The following is a 14,491-nucleotide window of genomic DNA, read 5'->3' as shown; positions in this document are numbered from 1 at the left end:
GCCAGGTCCAAATGACTATGTTGAGAATTGCAGATCTGATGTAGCAGGTGAACCTTTCTTCACAGCATGAAGCAGTCCCTGTGGGTCACTGGTGGTGTCTCTGTAGGAGGAACGGGTGGAAAAACCCATACAATCATTCTACCCCTCAGATCTACTCTGAACTGAGAAGTGCCCTTCGCTGGGTATCTCACATGTGCCAGTGCTGAGACCTTTCCTTTGCCTGAGTGGCACAGTCAGATACTGTCTGACAAAATAGATCGCATGCTTGAATTATCAAATAAGAAACAGTCACTTTATCTGATGGGATATTTTAACAGCATGGAATGTTTCTTGGTGCCTTCACTCAGCCATAAAGCTGCTTTTCTTTTTATCCAAAGAAGTCAGAATTCACAGTTTTCCCATGTGGACACATTGCTTGGTACAAGGCCCCTAACCCCTTCAGTAATCTATCACAGAATATTTTAGTTTGGAAAGCACCTCTGGAGATTATCTAGGTAAATTTTTAAGTCAGATCAGGCTGCACGGAAGTCTTTGTCTTTAGAAGTCTTTGTTACTTCTAAAGCTTTTAGTTGAGAATACGTCTGAACAAATAAACTCCAAGGATTTTCTTTAAGAGAAGATGGATAATGATATAGTGATTTAGAACAGCATGCAACTTCAGTAAGGCAGAATTGCAGCTGTTGCATGAGACCCTGACAATTCCTGTCCCCTGCATCTATGGCACTGGGCTCCAGTGCTGGTTCACAGAATCATAGAATATCCTGAGTTGGAAGGGACCTGCAAGGATCATCAAGTCCAACTCCTGACTCTGTACAGGACACCCAAGAATCACATCATGGGCCTGAGAGTCCAAATGCTTCTTGAACTCTGTGGTGCTGTGACCACTTCCCTGGGGTGCCTGTTCCAGTGCCCAACCACCCTCTGGGTGAAGAATCTTTTTCTGACACCTAACCTAAGTCTCCTCTGAATTAGCTTCAGGACTTTCCCTCAGGTCCTGTCACTGTCACCAGAGAGAAGAGACCAGTGCCTGCCCCTTTGACTCCCACCATAAAGAAGCTGTAAACCATGATGAGGTCTCCCCTCAGTCTTCAGGCTGAACAGACCAAGTGACCTCAGACACTCCTCACAGCTTCCCCTCCAGAGCTTTCACCATCCTCATGGCCCCTCTCTGGTTGTTCTCTAATAGCTTAATGTCTTTCTTATATTGTGGCTCCTAAAACTGCACACACGACTTGAGGTGAGGCTGCATCAGCACAGAGCAAAGTGGGACAATCCCCTCCCTCGACACTCACTTTTTATCAGAGGAAAAACATCAGAGAGGTTTAAATTGATCGAGGTCAATATCTAATTTGCATCCATTTCAATCAGTTCAGAAGCCTGTACCTCTTGTTTCTTCTAAATTCACTGCTATTATTCATCAGAGTTTGCATTCAGACGATGAAAATCCTGAGGCTGGAGCAGTTTGCATGTGCATCTTCAGAGATGAGTCACCAGTGCTCGGGCTGGCAGGGGCTGTTATGAGCCGTGTTCTGTTGCTGAGGAATTCTTTAGCAACAGAAAGTTACTGATATTCAGCAAAGTTACAGATACTCAGCACTTTGAAGGTCTTTCCTCGATACCTTAGAGAATTTGATCTCTGGATGCATATAAAAATAGAAATCCAGAACTTGTTAATTAGCACCACAACCGAATTTTATGTTTTTCTGAGAGACAACCTTCTGTTTAGTATTATGTGGACTACTTTTGAGGATAAAACCATTCCACAGATAAATACCAGAGGAGTCATTAAATAATTAAAAAATGAAGTATGTAATAAATCTAATAAATTGAGGATATACAATTTTGGCATAATGGTTCTTTCCAAAAGTGTAAGAATATATAAGAATAAAATATAATATACAGAAATATCTATGGCAATTTTAAGATATTAAAAAGTATTGTATTTACATTAGGACTGGTCAATATTAATTCAATACAGAAATGTCAACGTCAGTAACAATTTCAACATGTCACAGAAACACAACACCACAGATGAAATGGAATGATGCTGTGAATCACTCTACAAGCTCATACTCAAATTGATTCTGTCTGTTAAATCTCAAAAAAACATGAAGAAGTTGCTTAGAGAAACATTGCCAGATGTGTATAATTTTTAAGTTCTTGTTCGAAGACACAAGGAACTACTATCCATAAGTTATTCATAATAAAAGTGGCAGCAGCAACAATGAAATTTGCCCCAGCATGTCTGAGGGAGTTCCCCAGCTGTGGAGGAAGGACTGTGCTCTCCAGACTTCCAACCTTCCATACCATCTATGAGCCTACCCACATCTTCTACAGACCCCTACACAGTAGAAGTGGGATCAATAACAAAAGGGAAGGGTTAGCTTAGTCAGAAATGAAACACGAGTTCAACAAACATTTGGAGATGGCATAAAAGCAGTCCCCGACTCCACTTGGAAATGTATACATTTTCTAGATATTTCATTGCATTCTAGATCTGACTGCCAAACAAGTAAAGTTTACTAATTGTAAATTATCAAGCATTAGAATTGTACGTTTTAAGAATTTCAGGGCAGTGCAGGATCTTGACTACTGCAGCAGCAGTACTGTTGGTCTGTGTTATCAGGCCATTGTTTTGCCCTCTAATTCTCCTGGAACGCGTGACGTAGCTGAAGCCATATACTGAAGTACGAGGAAAATGTTCAAGGTTCTTGCTGAAAGACTTACTCATTTTTAATATTTTCCACTGGTTAACCACAAACGTTAACAGCAGAGCACATGTGTGAGAATCTGAACATGTACCTCCTAAAGAAGCAAAAATTTCAACCATAAGAAGAATGCATTGTTCTCCTCAGCAGTGCTTTTTTTAAATTTTGCTCAGAAGATAAAACTGGTTTTATTTCATATGAGAAAAAAAGTCAGTCAAAAAATAAGCTTTTAAGATCCTAATTTGAGTAAAAGTAAATTACTTAGTTTATTCCACATATCCTTAGCAAAGCAGTGTTTTCACCAATGATAACTGGTGGGCAAAGTTTGTTGTAGGAGGCAAACAAAAATGTGAATTATTGCTCCCATATAGAGTCCTCAAGGAGTTGCTGGCCCATGCAGGACATGCAAAATAATGTCAGCGTGTAAAGACTTGTGTCCTGCAGCTGGCATTGGGAACTTCTTATTTGTTCCAGTGGCTACAAGCTAGCTGCCACTTTCCTGGTCTCTGCCACTAGTACAGGCCTTGGATGAATCTTTCTTTGTTTCCTTTTCTTTGGTCCCCTCCTCTGATTCTTTTGGCATTTCCGATTTTCTGCTGTCAGTATTGTGAGTAGTGGATGAACTTAGCTTGGATGAGTTCAATCTCCATCTTCTCAGGCTCCTATAACAGTCTTCTCTGACATTTTCACTGACCAGCACGTAGATGATTGGATCGGCAGCACCGTTTGCAGTGCATAAACACAGAAACACTGTAAAAATTGAATATATCTCCTTTTCAAATGGACATGGGCAGTCCTGATGAAACATAAAGTATATGGCTCTTATTATGAGCACCACATGATATGGAGCAAAGCAGACCAAGAAAATAACAATAATGGCAATAGCCACATGCTTCACTTTCGCTTTCTGGCGACAAGTCAAGCTGATGCTTCTTTTTGTAGTTTGGAAAATTCTGAAGTTTGTAAAAATGAGGATTGTGAAGGGTATGGCAAATCCAAATAGGAATCTCGCAAAGCTGAAAGAAGCCAATGATATGTTAAGGGGCACTGTCTCAAAGCAGGTTATCACATTTGTACAATTTTGCTTTACAGCTTCTGTGGTAAATACTGGGGTGTGGATTACTGCAACCACAGTAAAGAGAAAACAGACTATTATGATGGCCATTTTCCGTCCTCTTCTCCCCCTCGATTCCAGAGAATACACCAGTGCCATGTAGCGATCGACAGAGATGCAGCACAAAAGCAGAATGCTGATGTAGATATTGCAGAAAAAGATGAATCCTGTTATTTTGCAAGCAGTGTCACCCATGGTCCAGTTGTGCCCATTTTGCACATAGATAATCCACAAAGGCAAGGTACTTAAATACATCAGCTCACACAATGATAAACTGAAAATGTAGATGGCAACTACTTTATTCCTTTGGATTTGTACAAATGTAAGCAGAGAAGTTAAACAATTTGCTGGAAAGCCTATACCAAAAACGATGCTGTAAACAGCAACCAGAAGTGTCTGGCTGTCTTTGTAGGGAAATCCTGGGCAAGTGGAATTACAACTTTTGTTTAGACAATCTTCCATTATTCTTTTTCCAGCTGCTGTTTCCTGAGAAACAGAAGACAAGGTGGAAAGTTAGCATTGCATCACTTAAAAATGTGTCAGTAATGTGTCGTAGGTGCCAGCTTGACATGCTAGTGGAGCAAATGGGATGGGGGGTGTTTGAAAGGTGCCTCCTCAGGAGGAACTGAGAAAGAAAGGGTCACATCCCTCCACCTCTGAGAGTTGGACTGGAGTCTGGGGGGTATGTGGAAGCTCTCTTAAGGGGGATTTGAAGTTTTGTCCCTGGACATAAAATCATCCATCTACTTTCTGTCAGTTCCCATTCTAAAATCACACTGTAAATACTAAAACCCCCATCGTTCCTCATGCCATGTATCACCTGCACCCAAAATGGCACGCAGGGATCAGCCTACAAAAGTAAGGTAGATGAATATGAAGCTGTAGAGCAGCTTAGATGTATTTGAAAAAAAAGCTGGATTCAGTATTGTCCCCTCTTAAGAATGACTGGAGAAGAGAATCCTCACTGCTGTATGGAGAAGATGGCACAGTACTTAGACCAGTAACAGGACCCGAGGGAATGGCCTGAAGTGGTGTCAGGGGAAGTTTAGGTTGGATATTAGAAAAAGGTTCTTAACCCAGAGTGTGGTTGAGCTGGTGTTAACTTACAAACACGGTGGTTGCAAAAAGGGCTGGTGGTGAAGAGTTTTTTGCTGCCTCTGAGCATCTGTCACCTTTGGCAGAGGAGGAGAGGTCTTTTCTGGGCTGCCTACCTAACTATTGTGTAGAGGGGATAAAAAGGGTGCTTGATTTCAGGGTCAGCAGTGGTTCTCTGCCCAGACCTTGTCTGTTAGCTGACATACAACAGCTTGTCCTTGACTCAGGCATGCCTGACCAATGTGAGAGCTGCTGTACACCTGCACACCACAGAGGGTCTTGGAGATGTCCCCTTCTATGGTAAAGCACAACAGGTGAATACAGACCATAGTCAGGCAGATGGTGACAGCCAGGGAAGGGACATGGCACAAGTCACACACCACCTCAGTTACTCATCAGCTTGTCTACCCCACACACCTCAATAAAAACACCTCCAGGAGTGGTTGAGGGTGCTCTCTCCCCCCCTCCTCCTGGCTTTGCACACTTCTCTTGATCCTGTGCTTGTCTGAATATTCTCCTTTCTGTACAGCTTCCCCCAGAGCAGTCAGTGATGGTGCAGGGCAGGAAGTGGTAGAAGAGTTCTGTCAACACATGGCTCCCAAAGTTTGTCTTGACTCCTCCCCTCCCACTTTGGCTCCAAGTCTCCCTCCCATGCTCGGCATCCAGGAGGGAACCTCAGGAAGGAGATGTCTGTGGCTTTCTAAGCTACCTGCCTGGGGCAGGCATTTTTCCTTGGTGTTTAGCATATGGACTAAGCCACAGGGCTGGGGCTGAGCCAAAGAGACCTTCACCCTTAAATGGCTGTCAGCTGCCAAGCATGATGCCCCAGCTGACAAACTGCAGCCACCGGTGTGGATTTACACGCTAGAGAAAAAGCAGATGCTGAAGGACTGTCCTGAAGCTTTGGCCTGCCAGCTTGGGAGCTTGTATCCTACCCAGTCAGGATGCTCTAAGTCCCAGCCCCATATCAGGGAGGAGAGGAGGCCACCATTTGCTGTACTCCTCACCTTCTCCAGGCTCTCAGCCCTGTCCAGGGAAGAGTATTCTTCCACTGGCCACTGCATCCACCCCCAGTTCAGAGCTTCACTTGCCTTCACTCAGTTCTCCAGGTCTGCAGAGGGGTTTCCCCCTCAAATGAAGATCATAAAGGAGCACTCAGCATTTTATTAAATTTCTCCTGGTGACATTGCCCCTTGTGTTGACACACCCTTAAGGAGTAGGAAGTAACACCACAATCCACCCTGTGACTAAAGTCAAATTCTCTGTGCCTCTACACCCCTCTTCAATTGAAAGCACATTTATATCTTCTTCTCAGACCTTTAGAGTTTAATAGTTTGATGCTTGGCTCAGCCCAGAAGATTCCCACTTCTGTCTTCCTCTGGGATGTTGAGGCTAACTTGCATCTCAAATATTAATTCAAATGAAAAACAGTAATAATTACACAGCTGAAAAAAACCTATACACTATTTTCTATTAATATTTGTGATGATCAGTTTTGGTTTGAACACCAGAACTGAAGAGATTTATCACAACCAGCAATTTTCAAGCATTTATGAAAGGTCAAACATAGCGATGATGACAAGGATGAGCAATATCCAAGAATGCATTTGTGAGATACAAACTGTTCCAATGAGTTATCTTTGCTGCCCTGTATCTTTCAGTTGAGCAAAGCCCCTCCAAAGTAGCTGTTTTCACTTTTCTGTGGCCTATCCTGATATGCTGGGTCTCACCAACCATAACGAGGTGTTACAGCAGGGACTGGCTGAGTTTTGCATCAACAGCTGAATGTATTTTTGTCAGCATTCTGAGGCTTCTTTCTGTGTGAGAGTCACTTCATGAGACAAACCGCAGTTATCATGTGCATGTTTCTCACCTTCAGGATGTGCAAAACATCTCATCTTCCAGGACGGAGACATCACTTCTGGCTCAGGAAGCACCTGAACACAAATCACTGGAAGATGGGGTAATCTGCTAAGAATTTGCTGCATGCCTGCTCTGTATTTACACTCTTCCATTTCTAATGTTATGTTGTGTCCACACTGTTAGACAAATAGATAATTACGTTTCTTACTCCTAAAATGCAGTGGCTCCTGCTGCTCATTTGGGCCTGTTTAATTAATCTTTTCTCAAGAAAATTCTTTTCAGTAACACTGAAGTGTAAGAAAAAGGGAAGTGAAAACAAGCAGGAAAGCAAAAGGCTTTACTTTGCTTTTCTTTTTTTTTTGCTATTTGTGTATGAACTACTCATGTGAAACTGTTTAAATTTCCAAAGGAGAAGTTGAAGTGATAAAAATAACCCCTATTAGAAAAAATAAAAAAAGAAAATTACAGATATGGCTACAAGGAAGACAAGGGTAAGTCAAAAAAGCACAATAGTTGGACAGAGACTGGTTGAAAATCTTTGCATTAACTCATCTGAGATACACAGGGGCAGAAAAAAAAAAAAAAGGACACAGTAAAATCCATGAGTACAATTACATGAGAAAAGCACATTAATTAATATATTTTTTATTTTCTAATATTTTTCTCATCATCCATCTCTGCCAGGGATTATTGTTAAAGCCGAAAGTTTTGAGGCATTTATGTGGATATTAGGAACAATTTAAAATAACTTCTGTGATGGTTAAAATTAAACAAACTTTCCCTTCACACTTTTCTTCCTGTCTCCAGTATCTGTAGAGGAAAACAACCTGCATGTCTTAAAGCATAAATCAGCTTTCAGTGAAAGAGGATACAAGTTTCTCCTGAGGGATTTTGTGTGCTTTCTGCATTTGACACAAGGGTGCCAGCAGGATGTCAGTTGGACACTCAAATCTAATATTGAAACACATCACTTCCCAGATGTGACATTTATGCCACCTACAATGCTCGTCACCAGCAATGTCACTCCTCCAACGTCTGAACCTGGGCTTCTCCTTCCCATGCAGAACTTACACTACCTGCCTGTAAAAGATCAACTAATAAACTTTTGTGTCTCTTAACTTGAAGGTGAGAAATTGCTGTGGATTATTTGCTCTGCTGTTCTTGAAAGTAGGAAAAAGGTTTATGGTGTCTTTGAATAGAAAGAGATCATGGCCCATTTGCCCAGCAAGTCAGTGAACTGCTTTATTTTTTTTTCCATTATTAATAAACAAATTAGTAGAGGAAGTCACTCCTATAAGCATATCTCAGCATAAAAAGGAGAAACAGCCATGGCTCCACTTGGTTACCCATCAGACCGATCATTTTTACTGACACACACAACATAGCGGGATTTGAAGCTGTACAATTGGAAATTTGAACATAAACCCATGTATTTTCAAGCAACATCATTTCAAAGTTGAATATAATATATGAATATATAATTTTGACACTATATAGTTTCAAAACTCTGTTTAGAAAAAAAGTGTTTTAAAGCTATCCTGGGAATCCAGCCTGAGCACAACTCTATCCTAAAATATCATTCTTCCACTGGTGAAGCAGGTAACCCCTCTCTTGACTAGTGCTGGTTAAAACAAATTATGGGGCATATGTAGGCTGAAAGCAGCAAGACCTTCGAATTAGTTATACAGCCTTAATATTTAATTCAATACTGCAGATATGAGATATAATGCAGATATAAGCAGTCTTATAAAGATATTAAAATAAAGATGATATTTGGTAGAAGACAGAAGTTATTAATCAATTGCTTTTCAGGAGGGGAGGAGCTCAGCAATCTTTCCTGATGAGGGAAAGATACTTGATTTACCTCATGATAACACTGTTCATAGATGTGAACTCTCAACGACTGTAGATTTTTAAATACCTATGTGCAGGTTCTTACATGAATCCACACATCCCCTTCCCCCTTTCCACAATCTAGAAATCCCACAGTAGTACTAAATGTGCCAGTTTGCTAAAATCATCAGCTGTGGTATTACTAAGGGGAACTGTCATAATTCAGGTTTGACAAAGGCCCCCGTTTAAGAATGTGATCCTTCCCTGATCTGGGTGCCTTAGTGCCGTGTTACACTACTTGGAGAGGGACTGCTCAGGAGAGAAGAATGTCTGGTGGGTGGGAGAGAAATATGTTGATAAAAGAGCCTCATACTGGGTTTAAGACCACGTTATTCAACATGTATAAAAGTGGGTAAAACTACTTAAATGTAGGTAGGGGAAGTTCACAGGTGAAAAACAGACCCCAAAATCCACCCGTAACAGGGGACTTTTTTCTCCAGTCTCATGATTCAAAGGCTGTGAGGCATGATTTTGGGACTTTAGACCTAGCAAAAGTTTTTCAGTCGTCCCTGAGAGCACCAGAGTGCAGCTGTTGCAGGGCAGATTTACTCCCTGGTACCTACCAGCTTGCATGGAAAAGATCCCAGAGCCAGAGGAATGGCTCCATGGCCAGGAGAAGCATCAGGAAGCCCAGAAAAGCTGTCATAGATTTGAGGCTAAACTGTCAAGTGAACATGCTGAGGAAAGTGTAGGTGTTGGAGCAGCAGCAGTGAAAGTGAGCGGCTGAGAGTGGCTCTGCTTCACACCCTCTTCTTCACACCTGAAACCATCAGGCACTTGAGCTCAATGACTTCCTAAAGCTGTTGCAGCTAAATTGGTGGCCTTGGCAGTGGGGAGGGGGGTAATTGTATCTGGCTTCTGTTAAAGAAATGGCTCATTTGAAAACCCAGCTGACCAAACTTTCTTATTGGCTTATGCTGGAACTACAAAGTTTTAGAAGAAGATGAGAGGTGTGATTCCCATTCCTCTCTCCTGCATCAGGGTGCTCATGGATGCTGGTTGAAGCACAGCCAAGTGCCAGCAGTTTGGCACTAGGGGCTAACAAGTGGATGGATACTGTGCTGGATTCCCAAAAGAGCAAGCTGGGATATTGGAGAAAAGGCTGGGATATCGGGGAACAGGCTGTTTTAATAAGGTGAGGAGGTCTGGCTATGCTGGCACACTGTTAGAGGTGAATGTGTCTCACTGCCAGGCTTAAAGAAAATCTGACTTCAAACAGCTGAACAAAGAAACACCAAGACCTATGTCTAAGTGCATGGGTGTACCCCTTAGAAAGGGGTGCTCTGTTATCCTTTAGATTTTAGGATTTCCCCAGCAGCTACTTGTAGTTATCTTCCTCCTTATTCTTGGCCTCCAGGCCTTCAAACAGGAGACTCCTGCCAAACCTTTGGCACCGGCAGTTAGAAACACACTAAGAGCCACAGAAAGGCCCAGTCTAGAGCCATGTCCCACTCAAACTACTGTGATGGCTCAAAATCATCTCTGGGGTGGCAACTGTTCAGCTGGAGTTGCTGGAGATTTCTGGACTGAGTTCATACATCTCACCCTTCAGTGAACACCAGCATGTGGCCACGTGTGACAGCTGGACCAATGCAAGGCAGTAAGAAAGGTCTTCAAGTCCTGAGCAAACAGAGGACAACCACAGACACCCTGTGGCCAAGAGAAAGACTTGTTCCTGCTAGGAGGAGCATCGTTTGCAGACCTGTGAAGGTGGGATCTCATCACCTCCAGGGCAGGCAAGGTGGTCAGCCTGGGAGTGGCATGGCCAGGCCTATGGCTTGTGGCATCCCTTAGCTGGCCCCTCTGTGCTCCTATGGGGCCTCTGTTGCTGCCACACAAGAACAGGGCAGTGTTGTAGCAGAGTTGATGTGAGTTTTAATGACCATTCAGTTATCCTACCTTGTGGTAAGTGGCTTTGCTTATTTAAAGTTGGCTGTGGATGGTGGCTAGCCAATGGCTCTGCTTGTTTCCCATGTCTTGGTTTGTTTTAATTAATGGTCAAGGGTTGTGTCTGACCACAGTGTGGTCCTGTGTGCTGTTGGCCTGTCAGTGCTGAGTCCTGCCCAGGCTCTGTCCTTTGTTGCTGACCTGGTCACCTCCTGCAGCCTGTCATCACCTGGGTCTGTCTTTCCCTGTCTGTGGTCTCTGTACTGCCACGGTTCATTCCTGCCTTTCACCATCCTGCTGCTGCTTTTCCTCCCTCTGTCTCAAGGCAGAGGTTTTCAAACCACTGCCATCCCAGGAGATTCACAAATGGTAAATCATACAGATTCTGTTGCTCAAGCTCCTGGAAGTCAGAGGATGCTGGATCAGAGGCAAGTGTCCAATGCCACTAGGCAGTGACGCAGATTATACTTGTTCATGACCAAACACATCTGATCAAACTCCCAAATTCACAAGCCTCCCCTCTTCCTGCACTGACACCTTCACTGCAGTCATTACAGTCACAGGGATCACAGACTCCTTCTGCATCCCCACAATGTGTTTGTCTCTTTCATCCCTCTGAACTCCCCCAGTCAGAGCATGGGTTAACTCTGCTGCAAAGAGTAAGCATGGATAGGATGGTTTCTTTTTGCCAGGAGTAGAAAAATGCAAAGATAGTGTTGAGTTTTGACCTTGTGACAGCAGATGGACTCTCCCTAATGGGGGTCTTGGCACTGCCCTTGTGGGTCTGTACAGAAACTGCTGTGACGTGGGAGCTGCACTGATGGTATCATCAGTACTAAAGATGTTGCTGGGGAAAAACAGAGCAAAGAGGTGCCCAAAGTAATTTCGTGACCTGTCAGACTCGAGCTCGCTGGCAATGGCTGTTACTTACAAGTCTAGCTAGTTTCATCTCAAAACTGTTACTTTTGTCTAAAGTAGATGTATCTCAGCAAGCAGGATTTGTAAAGCCTTGTGAAAACCACAGTGCCATCTTTATTGAAACAACCCTATTCTTAACAGAATGCCTACAAATGGTATTTAACAGTGCTCTGAACTTAGACACAAATATTTCCTCCTTCTCCATTTACCATGAAACACAATTTCTTTTTCCTTTTCATCCTATGATTTGCTCTCAACTAACTGGAGAACTCCCATTTTCCCTTTTCACATCTGGGTGAAAAGGCACCCATTTCACCTCCTGTAGCTACCTACTCCCCTACCAGCAGCAGGGCTTCCCCCTTAGCACTTTAGTGATACCATCAAAAACTGACGCTCAAAGATTCCCCTTTGCATGTACACGCATCTCTGATGTCCCTGTAAGCCCACTCACTTCTGCTAAATCTGTGTTGTTTTGTCTGAATCCTCATCTCTGATCTTTTCTGAGTCTTTATACATTTACCACAATGAGCATCTCATTCTTTTTGGGACACTTAGGGTCTACTACCCAGTTAGTAGATATTTCCCAAAGTGCAGCGCTACTTGTGTGATCACGGTGAGGCTGTAAGATCAAGGTCTCCCCAAGAGGCTTGGGAAATGCTGAACCTGAAAGAGCTGTCTGCACTTTCAGGCAAAAATCTGAACAGAGGGGGTGCCCAATTCAAACTCTGAGACTTCTTTTAATATATTGTCCTGTGTACAGAACTTTGGAAAACATGTCAGAAGAAAATCAGTCTTGCCCATTACGTACTAAGGTGCAGAATAAGTGTTTTGTTCTGTTTTGGGGTTTTTTTTCCCCCATACACCCCTCTTCCCCACAATGAAATTACTGGAAGTTAAAGAGCTGCTGGTTTAGAGGCAGCAGCAGATCTGAATGGGATTATGAGAAGGACAGGTTTAAAATAAACCCAGATCCTCTTTGGTCATTGGCAAAGTAGTCAACTCCGAAAATATTTGACCAAAAAAGAAAAGTTAATTTTAACTACAGTTAGTCTCCACATTCCTGAGTGCCAGAGATCAGCAGTGCTGATGAATAAAAGGTGGAGAAAAAGAAGGAATGTAGTGTATCCAATTAGTCGCTATAGACCAGCAGGTAAACTTAACAATTAAATACCTGCCTTGCTTTTCCAGCAGAGTAAGGATGAGAGGAAAGGCTGGATGCAATTCTCCTCAAAAGAAACCCAGCATTCATATTTCTATTAAAATTCTCTATTCATGCCTCATGCACTGCAGTAATAGCTAAAACTAACCTCACAGTAACCTCTATTCTGCCAAAATCCTTCAATCCTAATAATCATCTATCCCTGACTAGAACTAAAGTTGATTTCTAAGAGAAATATGTTTTTTATAGGAAAGGGAAGGGAATTTGTAAGGAAGACAGGTGGGAAGGACTGCATCAACTGCAATTAATTAATAGACACCCAGCAACGTTATCAACCACAAGGAGATTTAGACTATGGTGAAACATCAGCACATTCTGCAGTTCTTGAGCACAAACACCCGGCACGGAGAAACAGTGCTCAAAACAGAACAAAGGAAAATGTTGCTAAATAGAAGCAATGCCTGGACTCAGAGATGGAATACTTACCTTTTCTTTCTTTCTTTTTTTTTTTTTTTTCCCCTTTTTTCCCCCTTGGTTTTTGCAGAGGAGGCGATGGAGTGCTCCAGCTCTTGCCGCGCTCAGAGGCTGCTCTGACAGAACTGCAGGAAGTAGCTGACGATACCGCGGGCAGCCCTAAATGCTGTGAGCTAAAAGAAGCTCTGGTGGCACACCTTCATCCCCAAGTGAGTCGCTTTTAGTTGGGGTACGCACAGGAAGCAGAGGCTGCTTTCAGCGTCAGCAGAGCACCTAGAAGGAGAAACAGCCTTAAAAAAGTGTTTGCTGACAAATTCTGTCGCTTGTACAGGGGTGGGAGGTTGCTTTTGTGACTGCCAGACTCTTGTTTGGGCTCCTGCTCTAGGCATGCACCTCAATCACTGCGCAAACGTGCTCCGGATGGACAAGGGACCGATGAACTGCCCCCAGCCCTGTGGCGCCTCAGGAGCAGGGGGCCTGCGGGAGGTGCTTATTCCGTATTTCTGCAGTGGAGGTAACTCCCACTCTGGGTGCGACACATGAAGTCACCTGAGTACGTGTGAATTGGCTGGGTATTGAAAAATGGGAAGCAGTATTAGAGCCCAATAAAGGGAGTGGTGATAGGTGGAAGAGCCTATTCTGGTGCCAGTTGGGACAGAAAAGGCTGAGAATGCTAAAGAAGATTAGATGGTGATTTCAGCACCTTCTAGAAGAAGAAGAATTCAATTGCAGTAGTTCGTTAATAGCAAAGGGCATTGATAAGAAGGAGCATATGATCTTTACCAAGTGCCCTGGTTCAGGCTTTATGTGAAGGAGGAAGAAGATCCCGATGTTGTGTTGCCAGACTAGACCTTGTTTGTGAGACCCGTTCCGTGTGGTTTTGCAGATGCAGTGTTTCACTCAGTGAAAGTCAGTTAAAGCCAGATTTATAAAGTTTTCAGGTAACTTCTCCATCAACTTCTACCAATTCCACTTGCAGTGAGGTGCTTACAGGGCCCCACAAGGATCTGTCAGTGCTTGCAGGCTGCTGAGGGCTAAGGTGGGACAGAATGGATCTGGGAGGCAACCTTAGGCAAGCAGAGAACTGAATTCACTTTTGGTATCTGTATTGAAAGTGAAACATTTCTTCTGAAAATTAAAGAAATGCTTGGTATGTACTTTCATTCTGATGTGAAAAAGTTTAGTTCTGTTCTGCTGGAGAAAGTTTCTGGGGATGGGCTTTTCTGAAAAGAGCAATTTATTCTCAGGAACCAGGAGGAATTGGGAAGGAAGAGGCTGAAGCTGGTTTCCATCTGTGGAGGAGAATAGGTAAAATTTCTGTCTGTACCAGCTCAGCCTGACTGGGCATAGTGCTGGAACCAGTCTGTGCACTGCCTCAAA

General features: G+C 43.2%; 1 protein-coding gene across 2 annotated transcripts; it reads right to left on the bottom strand.

Moving 5' to 3' along the window:
* Nucleotides 1-1,143: 1,143 nt before the first annotated feature.
* On the bottom strand, nucleotides 1,144-13,557 carry GPR132 (G protein-coupled receptor 132). Of its 2 annotated transcripts, XM_048308373.1 has the most exons (3): nucleotides 13,505-13,557; nucleotides 13,124-13,384; nucleotides 1,144-4,308 (listed from the first exon to the last, which is right to left on the bottom strand). In XM_048308373.1, exon 3 carries the CDS (start codon nucleotides 4,282-4,284, stop codon nucleotides 3,193-3,195), a length of 1,092 nt encoding a protein of 363 aa, XP_048164330.1. In that variant the 5' UTR covers nucleotides 4,285-4,308; nucleotides 13,124-13,384; nucleotides 13,505-13,557; the 3' UTR covers nucleotides 1,144-3,192. The 2 variants fall into 2 exon arrangements, with proteins under 2 accessions (XP_048164330.1, XP_048164329.1); XM_048308372.1 differs by lacking the exons at nucleotides 13,124-13,384; nucleotides 13,505-13,557 and adding an exon at nucleotides 5,925-7,115.
* Nucleotides 13,558-14,491: the final 934 nt, after the last annotated feature.

Source organism: Corvus hawaiiensis, chromosome 6 (genome assembly GCF_020740725.1).
Source record: "Corvus hawaiiensis isolate bCorHaw1 chromosome 6, bCorHaw1.pri.cur, whole genome shotgun sequence".
NCBI lineage: Eukaryota > Metazoa > Chordata > Aves > Passeriformes > Corvidae > Corvus > Corvus hawaiiensis.
This window is presented reverse-complemented; position numbering and strand designations above follow the sequence as displayed.

Excerpts from the sequence above, each read along its gene's own strand:
- GPR132 (XM_048308372.1), bottom strand. The coding sequence starts at position 5,981 with ATGCAGTGGCCAGTGGAAGAATACTCTTCCCTGGACAGGGCTGAGAGC. Across the intron at positions 4,309-5,924 it reads GGGCTGAGAGCCTGGAGAAG|GAAACAGCAGCTGGAAAAAG; the intron begins GTGAGGAGTACA and ends TCTGTTTCTCAG.